Source organism: Lycorma delicatula, chromosome 4 (genome assembly GCF_047948215.1).
Source record: "Lycorma delicatula isolate Av1 chromosome 4, ASM4794821v1, whole genome shotgun sequence".
NCBI lineage: Eukaryota > Metazoa > Arthropoda > Insecta > Hemiptera > Fulgoridae > Lycorma > Lycorma delicatula.
The window spans coordinates 109,786,489-109,811,756 of NC_134458.1; the positions used below are offsets into that span (position 1 = coordinate 109,786,489).

The 25,268-nt window shown below is 29.6% G+C and overlaps 1 protein-coding gene across 2 annotated transcripts in view; it reads left to right on the top strand.

The window, feature by feature from the left end:
- The window catches only part of Atg1 (serine/threonine-protein kinase unc-51-like protein Atg1), a 75,453-nt gene that overhangs the window by 28,364 nt on the left and 21,821 nt on the right, over positions 1-25,268 (top strand). Inside the window, exons 8-12 of one of the 2 annotated variants that reach the window (XM_075363906.1) lie at positions 1,007-1,080; positions 5,742-5,902; positions 11,597-11,763; positions 14,690-14,765; positions 15,998-16,154. In XM_075363906.1, coding sequence (XP_075220021.1) covers positions 1,007-1,080; positions 5,742-5,902; positions 11,597-11,763; positions 14,690-14,765; positions 15,998-16,154 — 635 coding nt within the window. The remainder of the gene's footprint in view (positions 1-1,006; positions 1,081-5,741; positions 5,903-11,596; positions 11,764-14,689; positions 14,766-15,997; positions 16,155-25,268) is intronic. The other variant, XM_075363908.1, reaches the window with a different exon arrangement.

A 25,268-nucleotide genomic window follows, 5' to 3' on the forward strand; every position in this document is an offset into this window, starting at 1 on the left:
GTTTATAAATAGTTTGATAATTGTAGTTTATTAGTTGGAAAAAAGGATTGAAAGACAATGAAGAGTTTGATTCAAATTGCTGGAAAAAATATAGTTAGAGAAAAATATAGTTGTTTCCCATTGCTTTATAGTGAAACAGCTGAATGGATAAGTAATGAACTTCCCACAGTTACTGAATTATTTTAAAAGTTAAATAGAAACTTTTTCCTGAGTACATTAAATTATTCTTAAATAGAGTTAATACTTTAACTTTTTTTTTTATGTCTGTAACATTATTTATAAAAATATTTTTAGGAATGTCTGCTATCTCATCTTTTATCATATGTTCTTTTCAGCATTGTTTATTATCTCTGTGGTGAAAGTTTTTTTACAATAGCTCTGAAGAAAGTAATCAGTCATATTCAGTTTAAATTGAGAATGAGTTAGCCACATGGATTGGTCTACAAATTAGGACACAATGGATCTAGGTAGTGTTTTCACTTAACAAAGCCGTTGTTTTTCCATGCTCTTTGAGCACTGGATCCATCCTATTGTGGTCATAATTTGGCCTATTGTTACCATAACTGCAATAGTGTCATTGTCTTTGAAGAAGTATTACTCGTAGATTCCAAAAATTACTCAAAATGTGTGCAATATTATTCTTTTGTAAGCATAACTTTCATTTAATTTTTCAATTTTCCAGATTACTTATTAAAAGGAATTTAAAAATCTTTTTTCATAATAGTGTGGTCCTGAGCTCTCAGTTCTTAAACATTTAACGAGAAGTAAATGTTTTACTTGAAGACAAAAAAAACAACTTTTTTTTTATGCATTCCATAGTCTTTGTTGGACATATTTAAAAGATGAATGAATGTTTGGTTGATAACATATTATCTTGATTCAAGAAATGTTATTATAATAAATTGAATATAATATTTAAATGCATATTTATAATGTTATAAAAATGATAATCCTGGTTAATGTAGTTAAAAATAATATTGAATAAACATTTTTCTTTCCATTTCAGCTGACTTTGGTTTTGCTCGATTTTTACAAGATGGTGTAATGGCTGCCACATTATGCGGATCCCCCATGTATATGGTAAATATGATTAAAATCCAGGACTTTTTAAAATTAATTCACTTAAAAAATATGATAATTTAAAAAGAAATTTTTTTAGATGATCTATTAGACAGTTTTTTATAATTTCTGTTTCTCACCCCTCTCTTTCACCCTCCCACTTTCTCTTCTCACTCTTAATGTTTAATGTTTAACTATCTATTAACTCATATCAACTCACAAAATCTCATTCCCCTCACATTACGGTATCTAGAAATCATCTTTTCCTGTAAAGTTGACTGGGAAAGGACCTAAAGTAATATATTTAAATTTATCTTGTTTTCTTTTTTATTACACTTATTGATTTTTAATATTGGTTTTTGTTTTTCTACAGTATATGTTAAAAAAGAACATTTTTAAATATAACAGATCTTATTTTATGATAATTTTTTCAAAACAAATTTTTCATATTTCATTACGAAACGTTTAAAATAAAATGAGCACCAATCATTAACTACTGTCAGATATAAGGTTTATGGTTTAAATTAATCTTTACTAATGATATTATATTTTGGATAAATACCTTTAAAAGTGTATTCCTCACTTACTGCTCATAATTTGGTCGTCATATGTGTGATTCCTGTTGATCAAAACAATATAAGGAATAAAATGTGCACTTTTGAGAAGAAAATATGTATGTATAGAAATATATTTATAATATTGTCTAATGATTGTTTTTTTTTGTATCTACTTTTACTTACGTATCTTTCTGCATTGTACATCCTAGATTATCATGCGGAACACCCACTCTGAACATATAATAAATAGAAACAACTTATAAATCCAGTTTAAAACATTTATTAGGTCTGTTAGTAAAGTAATGAAATTGGTTCAGAAATACTTTTTATTTATAATACAATTATACATGAACTCTTATCACCTTTGAATTAGTTTCCTTGGGAAGCCACGCAACATTTGAAATGGTTTTCCCACTCTTCATAGCAGTGTTGGAACTCAGAAACCGGAATATCCTTCAGATGGTCACTTACATTTTTTTAATGTTTTCTACTGTTCAAAACTGTTGTCCTTTGAGGTGTTTTTTTAAAGTTGGGAACAGGAAAAAGTTGCAGAGACTCAAGTCAGGTGAATAAAGTGGTTGAGGAACCACAGGAATATTTCTCTTTGCTAAAAACTCATTAATTGAGAGTTCAGTGTGACAAGGTGCATTGTCATGATGCAGCATCCAGTTGTCTTTGATGGCTGGTCTCACCCAGGCAATTCTTTTCCACAATCTTTCAATATGTAAACATATTGATTTATAGTCTGTCCTGCAGGCAAAAACTCTCTTTGGACAATGCCATTACTATCAAAGAAAAAAATTAGCATGGCTTTGATTTTTGATTTGCTCATTTTTGCTTTTTTGGGACGTGGTGAGTTTGAAGTGTGCCACTCCTTGTTCTGGCGTTTTGTTTTTGGGTTGTACTCAAATATCCAAGATTCATCACCAGTAATAACATTTTTTTAGAAAATCAGGATCAGTTTCAGTTCACCCTAGAAGATTGTGGGACACTTTCACTCTGTTTTTCTATTCAACGGTGAGGGTTTTTGGCACCAATTTTGCACAAACTTTTTTAATGTCCAATTAGTTTGTCAGAATTTGATGGTATGGTTCAAATTCAGTTGTTCTGCAATAATTCTGACATTTAATGGCTGATCATACCATATCAAGTCTCTGATTCACTTAACATTGTTGTCATTTTTTAATTTTAACAGTCTTCCAGAGCATGGATCATTCGCAACTGATTCCCAGCCATCTAAAAATGCGTTAAACCACCTAAAAACTTAGGTTCGTGACAGAGTGTCGTCTCCATATGTTCTTTTCAATTTTGAAAACGTTTCAGTATTATTCCCACAGAGTTTAACATAAAACTTGATTGCACAATGTTGCTCATAATTGGTATCAATCATTTTTGTAATGCACAACAAAAACTTGTTTCACAAAAAGTTTGTTTACGTCTCATGTGGAAACAATAGACTAAAAATATTAATACCTAATATAAATCAGCTGTTCATATAACCATATGCTTACTGGTAACTTTGCAAAAGTGATAAATATTTACCCTTTCATTAATCAGATTAATCAAAATAAACCAATTAAGAGTGTACAGAAATTCCTGTGTTATTTGTTTGCCACTTGTTTTACTTATATTACAGTAAGAAAAAAGTGTAGATATTGCATGGACTGCAATAAAATATGAAATATAGTAAAATAAATCAATGTTATCTAACAATTTTGTTTTGTATAAAACTGCATTTCATTTTAATTGTATGATAGATCTTTAAATGATTTTAATGTAAATAACAGTAGTCACTGGAACTGTGAAGAACTACTGTTATACATAACTTTTGTTGTGTTCTTATTTTTCTATGTGGTTATTTATTTCACTTTCTCCATAAGTATTTAAATATTGATGAATACAACTCTAGCAACAGAACCATATCATTTTATGTAGGAACAGACAAATCATCACAATCATTATTTTACCTTTTTTACAGCATTTTTTTGTTGGCATCTTCGCAGTTTACTATTTCTACGATGTTACAGTTTTCTCTCCATTAATTGCTTTTTCTCTTAATGATAAGGGGGTTTTAACTTGTGAAATGCCTTTCTATAATATTACTAGTAATTCTTTTATTGTTCCTTTACTTTTTTTTTAAATTAAAGATGTTTGATATCTCTGCTTTTAAATTTAGTTTTAAGTTTAAAATAATTTAAGGAAAATTATTGCTTTTTCAAATTTAGGACAGTTAGGATTAAATTTTTGATTCTTTGTTTTGGTTCTTTATTGCATTTTTAAGTAGTAAGCAAGATGTTGGTTTAGGATAAGATTAACTTTGAGTTTTGACTTACCTATACTTTATATTGAATAACCAGTCAGTGGTACTTAAAAGATAAATCTGCAGTGACATTCTTGACAACAGTCATCTACTTATTTTGAAAAATGAAATATAAAATACAATGCTGAGTTTGTGATAACATCATCTCAGGTTTTAACCTGTTAGATTCTGGGTTTGAATTCTGTTCAGTGTTGAGCTTTCACATCTCTAAAAGATTTCTACAAAATTTTCTAATACACTAGATTTAAGTTTAAGTAGTGAATTAATCATCTATAAAAAATAAAATATGATGGAGATGCTTATGAAATATTTCATAAAGTATACATTTAGTTTGTTTAGGAAGTTCACTTTATAAACTCTAACAAGAGTAAAACAAATAAGAATTGTTAACAGTATTGTTGCTTGATGTTGGTAAAAATTAATACGTATCCAGAAACTTAAGAGTGTCTTTCTTGTCTGACGTCTGCTATTTGTACTGTGTAAGTAATTCAGATTAGATATTTTATTGTTTTTGTATATTATGAACTACACATGATAATGAGTGAAGGGTTTCTTATTTATATTTGTATAGGTTTGGGTCTTTTCTACTGACTTTTTTTACTTAAACAAAAAAATGAATTTTTCTGATGTAAAAATAAAGCAAATATTCATTGATTTCATTGGAAAGTTACATTAATAGAAAAAAAGAAAGTTATGTTTAACATGCATTTTGTATATTTACAAAAATATACAAATTTTTGTTATATATACATATATTTGCTAAAATATACATTTTTATCTTTTGGTAAAAATGTTCAAGTTACCAGTATAAATCTTACCAACATCACTAAGGAGCTGAGAAAATTCAACTGTATTCCAATATAATTTTTTTAAATTTTTTTTATTAAAGTTGCCAAATACTTCTTTCTGAATTTTAAACTTTTGTGTAAACAAATTTTGTAGTTAATGTGTGAATTGCAGTAATCTGTAGAAGTTTATGCATTAATTATTGAGAATCAAATGTATACTATTGTTTCTGTGTTTTTAATATTTGCAATGCTTTATTGCATATAATCTGTTTATTAAACTTTATTGTATAATATATATATATATATATATATATATATATATATAGAAAATAAGTAGAAATAAGTAGACTTATTTTATAAGTAGATAAAAATGACTTAAATCTCTGACTATTATGAAGTTTAATGCTGTTTGTGATTTTTGATATCCTAGATAAATCTTTGTACACCCATGAATAGAATCAATTACTAACAATTTGAAAAGAAAAAAAATCAAGTTCTTTGACATTTACTACATGTGTCTCTTTGGGTGATTTCTATTTTATTTGTTGTGTAATTTGAATTACTATGTATAAATCAAATTGCATGACTCCAAAGGATTATTGTATTTAGTTTTTATATTTTGTTGATTAATATTCAACCAAAATAGTTTGTATAAATTGATGATTGTTTGGTAGTTATACAAGTGTATTTGTGATTTTACAATGCAGTCATTTTTATTTGGATAAAGTAATATTATATTCTAATTCTACTGAATATTTTCCTAGTACAGAATATTGAGGTAAGATATATCTTACCTCAATATTCTCTACTAGGTGATTTATGTAATAGAATTTAAGTATAATGTGACAGTACAGAGAAATAATATGAATCCTAAAAAATTAATTTCAGTAAAGTAAAATAACATTAATGCTTGTTTTTAAGAACTGTCTATGAAATGACTATACCATTTATCATGTCATTATTTATATAATTATTTTGCATATTTATTTTTTTATTGTGCTTAAAATTTATTTTCAGGCCCCTGAAGTAATAATGTCTCTACAATATGATGCAAAGGCTGATTTATGGAGTCTTGGTACAATAGTCTTCCAATGTTTGACAGGGAAAGCTCCATTTCAAGCTCAAACTCCTCAGGCTCTCAAACAATTTTATGAAAAAAATGCTAATTTAGCACCTAAGTATGTTTTTTATTAATTTGTTTTTAGTTACATTCATGCACATATGCTTGCACATTTACATATACAGATCAACTTTAATAATTGAGAATTTTGTATTTGTATCTGTGCATTAAAGTTTGAATGATTTAAAGTTTTCATGCAGTTTATAGTTAATGTTAAATCGTACATGTTAAGAAATTCTGAATAGTTATATTACTGTTCTATGGAATTATTAAGTTAGGAGAGAAAATTTTGAATAATACAGTATCGCTTCAAATAACTTCCAGAAATGTTTAGAAAATTTACTAGGAAGTATCTTCCTTATTGCAATGGTTTTTTACACCTTGGAAACTCTCTCTTTAAATCTTGGTTCTCAAAAATAAATATTGGAATACTGGAATTATTATTTCTTTATATTCTTCATGTATAAATTAGGAGCTTAAAGAATCATTTTTTAAGTGACCTTGAGAACTGTGTGAGTGTTGCAAGAATGGTAAAAAATTGTCTTTTAAAGAAATTGAGGGGCAGGCACTGTACAAAAAATATATTTAGTGAGATGTATTTAGTAGTTTAAATGTGCTAATTATTTAAATTTAAAAAAAAATGATTTTATATTTTTTATTGACTATCTTGTATTTCTAATTTTTTTATGCTGTCAGATTTATTTTCTAACTTAGGCTAATATCACCATGAACTGCTTGATAGATTATATCCTGTGCAAGATGCTGAACTTTATATCCTTACTTCCTGTTGATGATTCTATATTCTGTAAATTGATCTTGGTTAATAGCATCTTGGAGTAAAAAAAGAAATGTTACATAAATATCAGTATTACCATGTTAAATGAAATGATTCTCTTGGTTATACTCAATAAAGGAAGGTTGGATATGGATGTAGGTTTCTGTTTAAAAAAAGTAATATGCTGTTGGTATGCAGTGGCTAATAACTACTGGTATACAGCTAATATCATTAAAAATGTTAATTTTTGAAAAAGTATATTGACACAAGGGTGAATTAATGTTTCAGTGTGGTAATTTATTTTTATATAATGTACTTTCTGATGGTAGTTATATTTCTTAAAATCAAGTTTCATACTTTAGCATGTTTTCCCATAAAAATCTATATCAGTACATGACTTATTTGCTGAAGTTTAAGTAAAAGGTCTTTTGTAAGTAAAATAACAGATATATTTGTCATCAAAAAGCTATATAAATATTTACTATTTAAAAAAATACTCTTTCATCTGAAAGGTTCTGAAATCAATTTGCTATCATTTTTTATATATTACAAATTTCATATCTCATATTCCCATTTAGAAGCCTTGCAGCTTTCAGAGGTAAATTATTACTCGATAGAAAAAAAAATAATCTTAATATTTATCCCTCTGACAGATGTAGACCAAAGAGTATATTGTCTTTTGTCAAATATTTTAAGTTTGTTTATAAATATCTGTAGCCTAGTGGTAAAGGGTGTTAACTCCAACTTTTAGTGAAATGGAGTTATTACTACTGTAAGAATCAGTGTTTGAAGAGCTATCTAAGTTAGAATCAGTTATCTACTAGTCAGTGGTTGTCAGGATAGCTAGTTCAAAAATAGTATTATTTTCCAATTTCTTAGAGGTTAAAAATGTTAATTCAATGTGACACCTCTAGAAGAGTCTTTGTGCAAAAATGTTTACTCCAATTTAACTTTGCTTACCTCTGATAACAGTTTGAATGGAAATGTGTTAACTCCCACTTAACACTATTTACTTCTAATTAATCTTCAAACGTAAAAAATGAAAAAAATTACCAATTTAAAAACACTATTAATGCTAATAAGAAAAAAACAAGATTAATAACAATTATTAAATAAAATTGAAATGTAGCAAAATGTTTTTACATGTTCAATATTGTAAATTGAGGTGGCAGTGGCAATAGGCTAAAGCTGTCCTAATCTATAAATAAGTACCCGTGAATGATACTTTTGATAATGTGTTTTATTCCGAATTTCTTAACTGCAATGGATAAAGATAAAAAAGAGAACATTACTATTAGTGGAGAATATTTGTTGTATTTAGTAAAATACAACATCACAAGTGAAAATGGAAAGTATTTTATGCGTGATTTGCTGAAGGTGCTGCGGCCATCTTTGCTGAGGGCATCACTGCTGAAAATACTGGGGTAATTATTGTTGAAAATAAGAAGGGCATCACTAAAAAGAAGTGGCTCAGCAGAAAAATTGTTCACGGTGAAAAAAGTAGTAATCAAATATCAGAAAGAGTAATCTTGCTGGTGACGACTTACTGTGCATAATCAAATTAGGTAACATTAACTTGGAAAGGTTTTGCAGCCACCATGTTGTAATTGCAGACTTAAATGTTTTATTAAAATAAATCATGAAAATAGAACAGAAATACATAAATCTTACTGGGGTCTTGACCTTAAATGCCAATTTATAGCTTCTAAAGTTAAAGCAGTCCATGTAAAGCATAAAAGGCTGATATTCGTAATTCTTTTTACATCTTTAAGATCGTACTTTGTACGAAAAAACATTTTTCAGAAAGAAAGATGTTGAAGGTGATGATTTTTACATTTCACTAGTTGTTTATTTTCAAGTAAGGCGATAAAAACCAGATAGTCTTAAAAACATCTTTCAAGGAAAAGTATTTTAAAAAAAACACGTGTCATAGAAGCTCATAGAAGCTCTATTCCACATCATTTAAATCCTGTTAATACTGAACTGTTAATGATTAGTGTATAAATATATAAAGACTTTCAAGCATCATTGCAATTTTTACCCAGCAAGTGCCATCATTTCTATAAATCATTTAAATCAAAGGAGGGGTTGGACTTCGTCGATGATCCACTGGTAGACATTTAGTTTGTGAACATTTTTTTTATTGTTACCTTGATTACTTTTTTATACATTTATTGTGTTTTATTTTTTTAGAAACAAGCTTTTACAGTTGGTGCAATTTATTGAGTTAACTTGTCCTTTAGAAATGTGTTTTATTTTTATCATTATTTTTTATAATTTGTGTATTTTCTTTTTTAACTGGTACTGATTTTTCAATGTGTTGTTAACAAATTATTCATAAAATTATTTTTTGTTTTGAATCTTTTGCAACAGCTACTTAAATTCTACATATGATTAAATGTGAAACAACTGATAATTGCTATTTTTACTTCCTTTTACGAAGTAAAGGAAGTATTGAGATCGTGAAAAATTTCGGTTTTCAGATTTCAACATGAATATTCATTTTGACCATCCCTGAATCCATTTTGACTAGTTTCAGCATGACATCTCTACGTACGTATGTATATGTGTATGTACGTATGTATCTTGCATAACTAAAAAATGATAAGCTGTAGGATGATGAAATTTTGGATTTAGGACTGTTGTAATATGTAGTTGTGCACCTCCCTTTTTGATTAAAATCAGCTGTACCAAAAATGTCCAAAGAAGCTCAAAATCCAAAAAAATCTTGATTTTGAACTTTTTCCTAACTGCAGTTATAAGCCCTCATTGAGAGCTTTTCAACGGTATATCATAAGCGGGACTTATTTTCATTGGTTCCAAAGTTATAGCCAAATAAAATTTTAATTAATGAAATATTTGGATCTTACAAGGGGAAGGCACATCAGTTCGAATCCAACTTCATCTCTTTTTTTTTTAATTTAGATATATTGATTTATAATAGTTATTAACCGGTGATTGTACAAATTTTTTACAATAAATAATAATTCAATAATAACAATAAATATTCAATAATAACAGTAAAAAAAAAAGTATGAAAAAATATCAGAAGTTGTTAATTAAATAAAATTTTATGTACTTTTTACTTGAAAAAAATGTGTATATGTAATGTAAGAGGCGTACAAGGAAGTCATATGGTGTCCACATCAGATTTTTTTTGTATGTTAAGGGGGGATATCCTATTATTTTTATCTCTGTAATATTGAATGCTTTTATAATTAATTAACCTTTGAATGTTGTTTAATAAAGTATTTTAATAACTTTCATGATTTTAAGTTCTTTTGATGCTATGAAATCTCATGGTAGTAATTATTTCACCAAGAATAAGACTCGACTCTTGATGACAACGCTGAAATAGTTGATTGTCATCGTCAGTGTAAAAAATAATGATAGTATGAAAGGAATATTAATGCAATTTTTATTTATTTCATGGAGTTAACATTCAAATTTCAGAGGGCAAAATTGTGATGAAAATATTACGTAGTAGAAGTAAATAATGTTAAGTCCCTGGTGGGGGAGTTTCAAAAAAGGTTAACCTTAAGATTATTTATTTGGAATCTGTTCACTAAAAGAAAGATATGGTGAAAATTTCAGCTTTTCACCTGCCTTAGTTTTCCTTTTAATTCAGATTATTTAGTAATTTTTTTGTTTTTACCTCCTGAAAAATTGAGTAAATATGTGTTAACATGCTTTACTTCTAGGCCAAAGATAATCTCAGTAAAGGCTGTTGTTATTACTAATATTTAAGAAATCTTACAAAAAACAATATTTCTATAAATATTCTCTAGCGCCTGTGTTTATTATAAATAACTAACCAGTTAGGGCTATCTTGCTCGCCCGACTATCTAGCCGGGGAGCTCCAACTCCTGACACATTCGTTATCCTCATAGTTGTGAGAATATTAAATACTACACAGATATTCATTAAAGAAAAAAAGATTAATCCTTTTACTTCATTATATTTCTGTTGCTATGGTAACAGACATAATAATGAAGTAAAAGGATTAATTACTTTTTTCTTTAATGAATATCTCTAATTCACAACTCTCTCCCTAGGGGACTAGGACCTTAATCTATGGCGTAAAACCTTCCCTGGGATAACAAGAGGAAATTTTTAGGAATGTATCCTGAACATTTGAAAGCAATCGGTCAGTTGGTTGTCATGTGATGCTGTTACAGGCAAACAAACAAAAAGATAAACTTTCACATTTACGCATAAGATAATGAAATTATGAAAGCTAATGATTACAAAATTATTTAATATTGTTTTAGACAGTCCAATAATTAATACAATATAGATTAGTTAAAATCTTATACGGATTGGCCATTATGCCCTTATCCACAGTTAAATCCAGGTTTCAGATAAAGTGATGAGCTTAACTAGTTTAGACTGAATTTAAGTTAACTTTCTAGTTTTGATGTAGAATGACTAAAATTACATTGTTCACTTTTCTAAACTGTAATCAGTTATATTATTTTTTATTCTGGTTTATAAACATAAGAAGAATCAACTGGAAACTGTATATTTTTTAATAAATGAAATACTTTCTTTCCTGTGTTTTGTGTATATTGTTTATTTATTTTTTATTGTCAGATTTGTTTTAATTATTTTATATGTGTTATATATTTTAACGCATAGGGTGATCCTGAAAAGTAATTCTATTTCATCATGAAAGTCCAGGCCCTTGGTAGGCATTAAACTCAGGACTTTCTGTTTCACAAACAGTGATACTACTGATTGAGTCAAAAAGACAGTCAGTTTTTGAATTTCTTTTATTAGTTCTCCTATATATTATTTATATATATATATATATATATATATACATGATTAATTATCAAAATTATATCTAGTTTTAAATTATTTTTGAAAGTTTTTTGTTAATTGTTTTCTTTTTCATATAAAGTTAACATATATCTCCTTCATTATGTATAGCATACATGATGTAAGATAATTATGTTGTCTTGGGTTTTTTTTCAGAATACCAAATGGTACATCACCTGAATTAAAAGATTTATTAATGAGTTTATTAAGACGCAATGCATCAGAACGTTTGGAATTTGATGCTTTTTTTAATCATGCTTTCTTACAACCTCCTCCTCCATCTCCACCTACACAACTGTCATCTAGCCCTGCACCAGATCCAGGTAATCATATTTTTATTTATAGTTGTAGAGGTTTTATATATTAATGCACATACACACACACACACACACACACACACACACACACACACACACACACACACAAGGTCTGTCTGAAAAGTAATGTCACCAAGTCTACAAGAATGAAAAAAAAGCAAACATTTATTTATATAATAATAAGAATGATAACTGTATATTAAATTTTTTCAAAATATTGCCCTCCTGCGTTGATACATCCTTGCCAGCGGCATTTCCAATCTGTGAAGACATCCTGAAAGGCCTGTTCAAGAAGTGCGTTTAAAGCCATTTCACAGCTGCTTTCACATTATGAATTCTTCTGTAACGATGTTCTTTCAGGGTGAATTTCAAACTGGGAAACAAAAAGAAGTCTGTGAGAGCCAAGTCGGGTCTGTAGGGTGGCTGGAGCAGCGTTGCCACGTTGGATTTGGCAAGGTAGCTGGTCATGTTTCTTTAGGACTTCTACATCAAATTTAGAGTTAACGGTTGTCCTGGGAGGTACAAACTTCACAATAGACAATCTCGCTGATGTCAAAAAACACAATGAGCATTGTCTTAATATTTGATTTGTTCATTCGAGCCTTCTTGGGGTGAGGGGAGGCCAAGGTGTGCCACTTGGCACTTTGCCTCTTCATTTCGGGGACATACTGGAATAACCATGTTTCATCACCCATGATAATATTGTTCAAAAAGTGAAGATAATTTTCACATATTTCCAAAATGCACATTACCAGTGATCGCTACATTGCGACTTACATAAGAGACAAAATAGAGGTTTATGAAATTGTCCGTCCTTCACATCTGAGAGCTCAGAGACAACTGAGCAAGCACTTGCTCGGTAGTTGACTTACCACCATTAATCCCGGCAGATGATAGAGTGCATTGCAACATACAGTCGCTTCACAATAAAATGTATGACATACTTTTCAGACAGACCTTGTATATTTTAGTATTACTTATTTTTAGTTTTTTTTTTTTTTTTTTTTTTTTTTTTTTTTTTAATTTATACTGTTCATATTTGATATTTTGTGGTATAGATTATTTTTGAAAGTAATTATTTTAATATTAGATTTTTAGAATTGCTAGCATCTCCCGTTGCGGCTTCACACGCATTGGCAAATTTTGTCAAAAATCTCCAGCAAAAACAAAAGTTATTTCTCCCATTAACTTATCATGTGATGTAAGGTCTCTGAGAGTACAGTAAATCGCTTCAACATGAGCTGGATGAATCATGGTGCATTCATTCGTTACAATAAGTTTTATTTTGGAAAATTTTACAAAGAGGACAATTTTTACGCATGGAGCAAACCTACTGTTGTCCACATGATACATTTAACAACAATTTAAAAGTTGAATGAGCAGTCCTACCATCACCAAGGACCGTCACAGCGATGCGTGATGATACTGCACTGAGAGCCAAACTATCTGTCCATCAAACATATGCTTGAAGTAGATTAATCAAAAAGGTTTTCCTAGTTCCTTTAGAAGCATTTTTAAAAAAATACTTTTTTCTGTCAGTATGGATAATGTGAGTTATGCAGTCATATGTTTGACACTGATCTGGTTCTAATTTAGAAAGGTTAATATTTGTGTACTCTTGAAGTTCATTGATATTAAAAAAATTTCAGAACATTGTGTCAGGGATTTTCATTATCATGTTCATCATGAATTGGTGATGGTAAACTGAAATCACATAAATACTTTTCACCAAGATTTATAACCTTGTCTTCAGTTTCAATAAGACCTCTATTGAAAAATATCGTAATAAATATATAAGCTGCACCTCTTAGGTGCGGCTCACCATAAGAAAGGAGCAACCTGAATAAGAAGTGCAGCATCGTATTGAATTATTTATTATTTACGAGTTTAAATAAATAGTTTTTCATCTTAATATAGCCTATGACACTCTGGATTACATAATGAAGTTAATGTTAAAATTTGGTAGTGATTAGTTTAGCTGTTCCTAAATTTTGCTAACCTATAAACAAACATTTCCTCTTTATTTATTAAGATCTAAATGCTATTCAATAAAGTGAAAAATATTGTCAAATGAATAATCAAATATTTATCGCCTATCACAGAACCAATATACCATATTACCTAAGAATTCAAATACAACTGTATTTAACCTAACTACTATATATATATAACAAAGAAACAAACTAAAATTTTCTGATATTCAATAATTAACAGATGATGAGCAGCATACGCTCTCGTGATTCAGTAGACTGAACTGTGAAAAAAATTGTTGTGTAAAGCGTACCACAACATGTCCGCCGCCTAGTGCCAACACCCTGTTTCAATTTGATTGCCAACACCCCTAGCAATCACTCCTTTTGAATTTTGAAGATTGGAAAATTGATTATGAAGACATAAAAACATTTTGAAATTATCACGATCTGTTAGATCGCGTGTGTACCTGATGCATGCAGTAGTTAGCCTTTAACCTTCTAACAAATACCTCGTTTGAATTTTGAAAATCATATAATTATTTGCAGAGATATTATAAGAGCACCCCATTACACCTCCCAAAACAGCGCCCCAGGGGAACCCCGATTGTTACTGGTTGATGGTGATGATTGATCTAGCCTCCCTCCCATGAGGCTCACATACCTCATTGCTCTAGCCTCACACGCAATCCCCATGGGAAGCCCATTATTGTTAAACAGAAATTTTTTAACTATAATACTACTTTATTTAACATAAATTTAATTCTGTTATTTTATCTAAAAACCTTCTCAGTTATGTTAAGAAACGTGGGTAAAATTTTGGTTGTGATTGATAAAGTAGTTTTTTGTTTATCCCGAAGAAACAAAAACCCTCTTCCTGTTTGTATAGTAGTATAGATGAGATAATTTTAAAATAATTAAAGAAACAAAACTAATATTGTATACATTTATTTACTTTATAGGTTTTCCCGTCTGTCTTAGTCCAGAGGATTCAGATGATTTTGTTCTTGTTCCTTCTAATTTGCCTACTGATAGACAGTAAGTATTATACTAAATTTACTAATAAGTTTGTATAATTTTAGCTGCATAATCTGTGCTATTATTAGTAATCTATTACTAGAAAGAAATTAACCAAAATTCTTTTGAGGTGAATTACTTGAAAGTCTTATTTTATTTTTTCTTTAAATTTAAAAAAAAAAAAAAAACTGCACATATGAGAGTAAGTAGGATACAGTTTCACTGAAATGGAAATTATGCAACATAAATCCACACTTTGATCTTAATTCATAATAACCTTAGTCATTCTACTGTGAAATTTGATAAACCTAGTTTTTAGCACGTGGAACAAGCAATGTTCCTACTAACATCTCAGCACAAAACTCTTCTTTTATTTATTTACTCATGTGTGTCGTATTATTCTTCTATTTTTTACCCATTGTATAATACTAATTTCCAAAGTTGTTCTTCTTTCCTTTTAATCCCATTTCTACTGACTGCAGTATAAAGTTAAATGTTGTAATGTTAATATTTTTAATTTTTACACACATATTCTTTTTATATTAAGAGTAAGATATAAACCTTAGTTTCTCTCATCCTTTTTTAAGGCAATTGGAGAATTGCTTTATTAGTAATTTACTGTTAATAAATATGCAGTATACATTCCATGTGCTATAAAAACAATTTCTGATAGCACCAGAAATTTTGTTTATTAATTATACATTTTTGAAGGAAATAGATACAATAACAATCTAACCTGTTTTGTAGCGAAACTGAGTATAGTGTAGTATTAGTTAGAATAATTAATAGTAAAAAAATCAAATTATTAAGTAATATTGCTAATGTTTCAAAATAAAAAGATGTTTATACTACACAAATCAAGCTTCAGATTTGTAAATAAAGTAGAATTTTTCTTTTTAACTTTTCTTTCTTGACACATCCATAAAATGTCAACTTCCATACATTCTATAATTAAAAAATACAAAATTAAACAGTACTGGATAAACTAGGTGGTATTTTAACAATAACTATTATATTAAATTAGGAAATTAAGATTTTAATAGTACATTGCATGAAAAGTATCTTGTATCTGTTTTGTATAAAAATGTGATTTTAAAAGGTACTAAATATTTAGCTTTTATCTCATTTACCTAATAATAATAATTTTTTTATAATAAAAATTAGTTTAATAAAGATTGGTGGCTAAGATGCCCAAATAAACTTTGTCATATTAATATGTGTTTCATGTGGTGTAATATTCTGTAAACTATAAGTGTTTTTAGGGCTCGTGAGAGAGAACGTGAACGTGAAAGAAGTGATAGAGAACGTGATGTAAGTGCCAGTCCACCTCGACCTAGCTTTCTTCCCATACCTGTGCCAACACAGCTATTCATTCAGCAACAAAATAATCAGCAATCATCTCCAGATGAGGTAAGGAAAAAAATTATGGAAAAACACTATTGTTTTTAATATTTTTTTGTTTAAAATAACAGTTTTCTTATGCTTTATTTTATCTTAAAATCTAGTGCTGTGAACCCAGTTATTGAGGAAATAATGAGAAATCCATTTTAGGAGGAAAGAAACTTCTTTAAAATACTTTTTTTTCAGATGCCAGAAAATGTCTTTCCTATTTAATATTAAATTCCCTCCCACCCCATACATATAACTATCAAAAATTGTTACTACAATGATAAATCCAGTGATATGAATAAGCAGTCTGTTAGTTTTCCTCATTAGAACACATTTTGATGTAAGGCAATGTTTTTATTGTGATGGTCAAACATGTAAAATATTCACTGTAAAGTATATTCAGCTACCATGCTTAAACTTATTTATATTTATTTTACTACTTAATTTTTCTAGAGCCCTCTACAGCATGTTCATTAGAAAATGAAAACAGAAAGTTAACAGTATATCATAGAAGTTTAACTAGCATGAGCTGTTTCAAACATGTGGATTACTCATCCAACTTTTCACTTTTCTTTGCCCTGTCCAATAGAACTCAAAAGCCAGAACTTACTAATTTGATTAAATTTTTGCTGATGTTTTTGAAATTTAATAACTTGCTCTTTTTTTCCTCTTTGAGGCCACATTGGACCACTTATATCTTATTCAGTACAAGTAAACAAACTGCACATACGAGTGTTCAGGTGGCCGATTCACAAGCATCCTCTGTAAATCCTGATGCATGTAAAAGAAACTATGCGACGTTAATATTCAATAACTATGTGCTAATATATTTTAAATTTAAATAAATTAAGACATTTTATTTGAGTTTTTTAAGAGTTATGAAATTGTCAATTATCCACAAACAGTAAAATTTCACTAATATCGTAGATTAAATTTCTTTGATAATAAATAAATAATAAATTCAATTCAGTTTGTCATCTGATTGTGAGAAATCCGTAGTGCTGTCAGTATTAAGAGATAGAATGGGAGGCTCAGTTTTGTTTTACATTATATTATCCAATTCCCAATAACTGGTTCAGTAGTATCCATTGTATGCTTTATACAGTTTTTCCATTCCTACTGGCCTGTTTTATCAATGGCTTTTAAACATAAATTTTTAACATCAGATATTTTAAAAGCAATATTTTTTGATGCTACATAACTTTTGATTTGTCCCCAAATTAACTCAGTTGGGTTGAGTACACAATGATAGGGAGGTAATCAAAGCATAGTTTTGCCACTGGATCTTCTTAATTCATCAGTTTTATACACATGAAAATTATTTTTAATATGTGAAACCCTTTGCAATAATTGAACCGTAAGTTCATCCTCTTGAAAATTCACTCCCTTTGAACTAAGCCACATTTTGATGTCATTCTTTTTCCAAGACATGGCTGGAGTTCTTTCCATTTTACTTGAATGATAAGGGGTGTTGTCCAAGACAATAACTGAATTATTCCAGAAGAAATAACATATCGCTAAACCATTTTTCAATAAATAAAATTCTTGTACTTTTTTTTTAATTCTGTTTTTATCGAAATTGTCATTTTTTTCTTCAATTGGTCTGCAGGGTTTTGTTTTTTTTAACTATAATTCATTAGTTTTTAACCCCCCAGATTTATCTAGTGGTTAAACTTATCATCACATAATGAGCTGATTTCCAAAGTCGAGAGTTCTAATGTTGGAGTCCTTATACCTGTAAATGCAGTTTTTATATGGATTTGAATGCTAGTCTCTGGATACTAATGTTCTTTGGTAGTTGGGTTTCAATTAACCACATATCTCAGGAGTGGTCAGCCTTAGTCTGTTCAAGAGTACACATTTACCGGTACTTTTATACACCAGACTGTGCACAGATGCCTTGTTATCTCTGCAGAATACTGTTGATATCATGTCATTGTGCTGTTACTCTGTAACCAGGTTTTTCATAAAGAAATTAGTAGGTTCATACTTGTGAATCTCATTGTACACTGAAGCAGGACAGCTTCCATTTATATTAGCAGGTTTATTAACGACGTCTGAAATGCTGTTGGATTAGTCTGCAATTCTTATTTGTAAGCATTTAAAAGGATATGTTTTTCTGTATGACTTGAGGGCTTTTTTTTGTGGCCTTATTTCAAAGGGAATATCAGTAATGTGCTCTGTTATCAGTTGAATCGGTATCTGAAATGATGTCAAAATAATGGTATAACTTAATTCATACAGACACAAATCTAAGAATACACTGCAGTCACGTTCCAGTAAACTTAAAAAATGTCATTATATTAACTTTAAATTACATTAGAGTAAATAAATAAGTAACAGAAACACAAAAATTGAACCCGAGAACAAAACAGTGATCATATGAAAAGATCAAGGGTTTTAATAGGACTGTGAAGACATAATGTTATGTAATAAACTTTTGATTACATTGACTACTACATGACAAATTAGTTATATGGTAACCGTATATGAGTAATAATTATAGTGTTGAATATATGGCTGCATTGTGAATTGGCTCTGATGCAAGGATTGTGACTCGGCGGAATCATGACAAACTCACTCGCACAAAGGCAATGTTTGTTTATTCTACACGCTATAAGCTAACTGAATATAGTATAGTCAATCAGATTCCATTGTTGAGTGCACTGCTTCAACCTTCCATTCTGCCATTAATTTTTAAGACTGTCTGTTGTTTGTTTCTGTATTTCATTTGTAATCTCCACTGTGCATCTTTAGATCTTTTCTGTAGAGAATCTATATGCTTTGAGAGTGTTGTTTATTTTTGTCTTGAAAGTGTTCTCGATCCACAGTCCAGTTTCTTCAAAATCCTTCTTAATTTCTCTGATGTATTTTCCATTAATTTTCTTTTCCAAATTTCTGAGAAAAAGTTTCAGAATTTGGCCTTCAGGCATTTTTAAGGTGTGGAAAAAATGATAAATCCTCTGCTTCATCATGCTGATAAGCAGGTCAATTTATTTATATACGGTTTTGTTAATGGGAATTCACCAGACCCCATTTTTCTGGTCAAATTTTGTTTAAATAGATTCTGATGATCCTACATTTTCTTTTAATTAATTTGAAAAATAGTTTCACTGGTGTACAGTGCTTCTGGGAAAACAACTATCTTGTAGTTGCGAATTTTTAAATGCATTGAAGACATTTTTTATTGTAGGTCTGCCAGGTTAAAATTTGTTCTTCTCTAATTTTTGAGATTCTGTTTTGCCAAGTGAACCTTTCTTTTAATGTGCAGTCAATGATTTCCCTGATTCCCTAGATATTTAAACTGCTGAGCTACTCTAATTTCATTCCCATTAATTTTAACTTTATTTGTGCAGAGAGGGTCAGTGGCCAAAAATTTTGTTTTTCCATAAGAGATTCTTTATCTAGAAATTTGTGAGTGAAATTCGTTCATATTCAAAGTCAGGAGGGCCAAGTCGTTGGCAAATCCTAAGTAGTTTATTTTAATAATTTGCCTTCCTCTTCTGATTTTGGTTTTCAGAGGATTCTTATCCTGCCAGATTTTCATTATATAGTTCAGGGCAATGTTAAAAAGTAAAGGGGAGAGTCTGTCCCCTCTGTCTTAGTCCAGTTTTAATGGTGAAGGGGTCTAACATTTTTCCTCAGAATTTCACCTTGGATTGGGTTTTTATTGACGTCAGTTTGATAATTTTTCTAGTTTCAGGTATAGCTTATACCTGATGATCTTAAGTAGGATTGGCATGTGAATGCAATGATAGACTTTTTTAAAGTTGATGAAGGTAATAAAAAATTTCTTGTGGACAAGTTTGTAATTTTCCATATTTTATTTAAGACTTAGAGTTTTGTCTGCACAGCTTCTGTAGGGTTGAAATCCTCCTTGGTATTCGTCCAGCTGAAGTTTCAATGTGTTTTTAATTTTGTTTAGAATTATGTGGGAAAGAATTTTGTAGGTACAATCCAACAGGGTTATCCCTCTGTAGTTATCTGGGTTTGCTTTGTCCCCTTTCTTAAAAAGCAGGTGGCTTGTTCCCATGGTCCAGTGTTCTGGTAATTTTTCATTAATCCAAATCTTGACCATGTGTTTTTGTAATTCAATGAGGGAGTTTTGGCTAGTGTTTTTCCAAATTTCTGTGAAGACTTGATCGTCCCTGCTGGCCTTTTAATTTTCAAGTTCTTTTATTTCTTGGGTCATTTTTTAAAAAGTAGGGGGTTAATTTTGTGTGATTTGGAGAGAATTGATGTGTTGATTTCAACTTGAAGTAGTTTCACGGGATCATTACAATTCAAAAGTTTGCTAAAGGCTTCAGCTAGAATTTTAGCATTCTCATAGTTAGTATGGCTCAGTTTTCCATTTCCATCCTTTAACATTAAGGTGGGAGGTTCATATTTTTGTAGGTGCCTGCTGAAGGTTTTACTGTAGTCATGGGATTTATTTTTGCTGAAAGTTTCTTAGATTTGTGCAAGAGTGTTTTTATGGAAATTTTGTTTAGTATTCCTGATAATTTTACTGGCTAATTTTTGTTGGATGCTTGGTGTGCGTGCACGCGCGCGCGCGCGCGCGCGAACACACACACACACGCACACACACACACAGACAGAGAAAAAGAGACATAAAGGTGAATTGGTTTCTTGAAATTTTTGGGCTTGGTGATTTATCCAGGTGTGATGTTTTTTTTTTGATGGTAAGATTGTGATCTTGGACTGTGGTCCAAGTTCCACCATTGGTGTTTTCCTAAGTTGTAGTGGAGCAAGTTCTTCAGTTATTGATTTTATTTTAAAGAAAAGTTCTTTCGAGTTATCAGTGTTGTGATTTCTTTCTTTGTTGTTGTAAGATAAGAATCATTGTTTATGGGGGTAGTTGGATTGAACTCCTCTGGTCTTTATTTGTTGGTTTCTTCTTTTTAAGGGGGATTAGTTTTAACTTAATCCTTACAATGTAATGATCAGATTCGAAGTCTGTTCCTCTTAGAACTTAATTTTTGTCTATAAAACCGTGGTTTATTTGCCACTCCTCTTTTGTAGTTAGGATACATTCAGATTTTAAATTTATAAGGTAATCTTTTAAAACATGTAGATTTTGAGATGAAGCTGTTGTTTCTGAAAATTTTTTTTTTTCTAAAACCATTTTTATTAACATTGTTTTGTGCTGGCCATTTCCCAGTAATGTCTATACTTCTTTTCCCTGCCAAGCTGAGTTAAAGTCGCTAACTAGAATTTTAACATGTTTTGAAGGGGGTCTTAATTAAAGTTTGGTCTAGGAGATCTCAGAATTCTTGCTTATGTTATTTTTCTCATTTATGGGGTCATGTGCATTAATAATCTTGTAAGTTTTATTCATAGTCTTGAAGGTTAAAATTCCTCTGCAGGGAGATTGTGATTCAAACTCAAGGAATGAGTCAGTTGTTTTCAGTTTACCAAAAAACTGCAGGCAAACTGTAGACAATTCTTTATGACATTTTTCCTGAAAATGCCCTTCTAGAGCCAATACCCTTGACTTTGTAGAGGAGTCTGGTTGCAATTTTTAAGGTCTTGAAGAGCCATGATAAAAATTTTGTTTGTCACAAATGTCAGTTAGAATCTTCAGTTTACCTGTCGGTGCAATAGACTTAATATTGTGGGTGGCGAAGTAGGACATTTTGTTGTGTTTTAATTTATGAGACTTTTGTGTTGTATGGTTTTTAGGTGGGCCTCCAGATGATCGAATCTGTCACTGTCTTTTGAGTGTTGCCCTCACTGGATCCGAGTGGCAACTTCTTGGCAATGTTATTCCTGCTGACAATGGAATTTTTTTCCCAGAAGATTTTCCATATTTTAACTGTCAAATGTGCTACCTTGATTGGTAGGAGATTGAAATCTTGAGTTGCTATCCCAGCTGTAAGCAGGAAAGAGATTTTGATGTAGTTCACTATAGAAATTTACCACAATTTTTCCAGCTATCCATCTGGACCACTTGGAGGTTACAATCTTGAGTTCTCAGCTTAGAGTTTTGGTGAATGGCTTAAATCCAAAATCTGAAGTCGCTTCTGGACAATACTTGCTTTATAACAATGCTAAAAAAAAAATCATTGGTCATATTATTTTATTTCTGTTAACCTTTCTTGTTTCATTTGATTACTGAAATTTTTCTTCAAAGAAGAAATAAAAAGTAGCACGGTTTTATCTGGATTTTAACATTGTTTAACTTTATAAGACCCTGTGAAATATAGAAAAAAAATTCTACTATTGTTGCCTATTAGATAGAAAATAAGTTACTACTCATTAACATGTTACTATATATTAATAAATAATCTTTTCTTGTTTGTCTTTCCGAATTTTGGCCATTTTTCAGCAATTTACCACTTTACAAGTAATATTGTTTTGACCAGAGATGATTATTTGCAAAAATTAAAAAATTGAATGTGTTTTTAATCTCAGTGCCAATCATATTAAGCCCTACAAGTGATACCTTTATTCTGGAGAACATGAAAATGATAACTGAATGTCTGCCGTGACAATATTTAAGTTTAGCTAATGACTTCTTGTCATAACTATTTATTTTTTTGTAATGCCCAACCAGAAGTTTTATGTATAAGTAGCCTGTGTATGTTATGTATAAAAAGTAAATTAAAGAAAATATTCTGAAAAAATTGTCAGTTGTTAGTTTACAATAATTACAGTCTGTGCTTAAATAAATTAATACATTAAGATAATGTACATTAAGATAATAATGTGTACATATAGATAAATTTGATTGATTTACAACTTTTAAAAAAGCATTACAGAATGAATAATATATTAGTAGAAATTTAATATTAAGAAAATTTTTGTATGCATCATCAATAGTTTAAATATATTTTTAAAAGAATTTATAGATGAATAAAAGTGAATTAGTTAAGGCAGTATATATATATATATATATATATATATATATATATATATATATATATATATATAGTCAGTTTTTCTTTTACTGAGCTGTCTGTGTATTAATTAATAATTTGTTAATGTTATTTTATTAATTTTTTTTTATAGCTAGATAATTTCAGAAAAATGTGAGTATGTAGTCAAAATTTAAAGTATTTTCATTTGATGAACTTTGAAAGAAATTATCAGGTTTAAAACATAATCTACTTGTAAAACTGCCAAATTTTTTTCTGCATTTGTAGATAGGCGTAGTTAGAAGATGGTTGATAAATTTTATCACATAGTTATTCTGTTACTTAAGTATTAGAAATTGCAAAGCAAATAAGATTTTTGATTGATTTTATTAAGTTTGAGTATTACTTTGTTCAGCAAGAGCCTCTTAATATAGTAAAAAAGTACATTTTCAAATAGTTGTATATTAAGAACTATTGCCTTAAATAAATCATTGATACATTTGCATTAGAATAAAATGTTTTATCTTTGAAAGTAATAGTAAATAAAATGGAAATGGCAAATGAATATAAATATTACTATCCTAAAACATATAAGTGGTGGTTCCATATTGAACAGAGTGCTTTAAATAAATACATTGACAACAAACATTAACATTTACTACGTGCATTTTTTTTTTATTGGTTTGTTTTTTACTACTGTTAGTATTGAAGCTCACTTACTATTGATCAATACAAACTAACATCTCAGTTGTATCACAACACGTATGTATGAACTTCTACCTTAACCACCAAACGCAGTAACAGCAAAACCTAAAAAATTTCATTCTAGTAATGGCAGTGGAGTTGTGTTATTTTGTGGTTGTTAGGGTGTTTATGTTTTCTAAATTTTTACGTTTTTATTTCTTTTTTGTGATGATTTTGTGATGTAATTATAGAATTGTGTACTGACTGATGATGTGGGATCATGCAAAAGTCGACTATTGGTATTAATTTTTTTTTAGGTTTTTCTGTTACTGTGTTTGGTGGTTAAATTATTGTTGTTTGAAATTGATTAGCACAGTAGTCAATTTGTTGATGAATTATTTGAATTTTCAAAAGATTTTACACACACACACACACACACACACACACACACACACACACACACACACACACACACATATATATATATATATATATATATATATATATATATAAATAACTTGATCAATCAAGTACAGAATAAAATTAAATTAGTAGGATGACGCTTACCTTATATCATTATATTCATAAGAGTACTTTCACGATTTTCTTGCATCTTCAGTTGAACCAAACTTTTAATTGTTCATGTAAAATAACATATAAATACACAACATTAGGAAAACGAAATTTGTTAAAACTTTGGATATAAACTTTAAAGTTAAAGTTAAAAGTAAAAATTCCATATATAAAAATATGTCGTCAAATAATAAAAAATATTAATTTAAAGTTAAAATGATAAATATGTTAAAAAAATGAGTGTATGTGTGTGGTTTGGCTAGCCAATATTATATTACTGTATAGGATTTTAAATAGATTAAATTAAAAATTAACAATATTTGATAAAGTGCTGCTATTTATTGCAGCCTTTATAATCGTGTCATCTCATACTCTGTTGGTTGATCAAGCTGAATCCATTTTTATATTTATCTATATAAAGGCTCTCTAAAATGTTTAAACCCCTCTTATATATAGGGGTTTATATATATATATATATATAAACCCCTCTTATATATAGGGGTTTATATATATATATATATATGCTGCATATATATATATATATATATATGCAGCAGATGAAACACATGTTTTTTAAACCGCTAGTACTCAGGGACAAGTAGAGGTATTAACCTTTGGCGACCTCTGGTGGACAGCTCAGATTATGCAGTTTCTGTTGCTATGGAGGAGTGATGGAGCATAGAACATCATGTGTTTGCTGTCGAGGAGTTTTTTTAGAAACAGTGATTCTGTGGTCACAGTTCAATGTCTTTTCCATCAAAATTGTTAAGTCGAACATCGAGGTGGAGTTCCAGATCGAAACACCATTCTCCAATTGGTTGAGCTGTTTAGAAGTAAAAAAAAAAAACTGAAAGGAGAAAAAGTCTGTTATGAAGGAAAAAACCACCTGGCCTTCCCCGTTCAGTCTGAACTCTAGAAAACGTAGACAGAGTGAGAAGGGCAGTTCTTGCTAGTCCAAAACAATCCACTAGGTGACAGACTGTAGCGCTGAGTGTGTCACGTCATTCACTTCATCGCATCT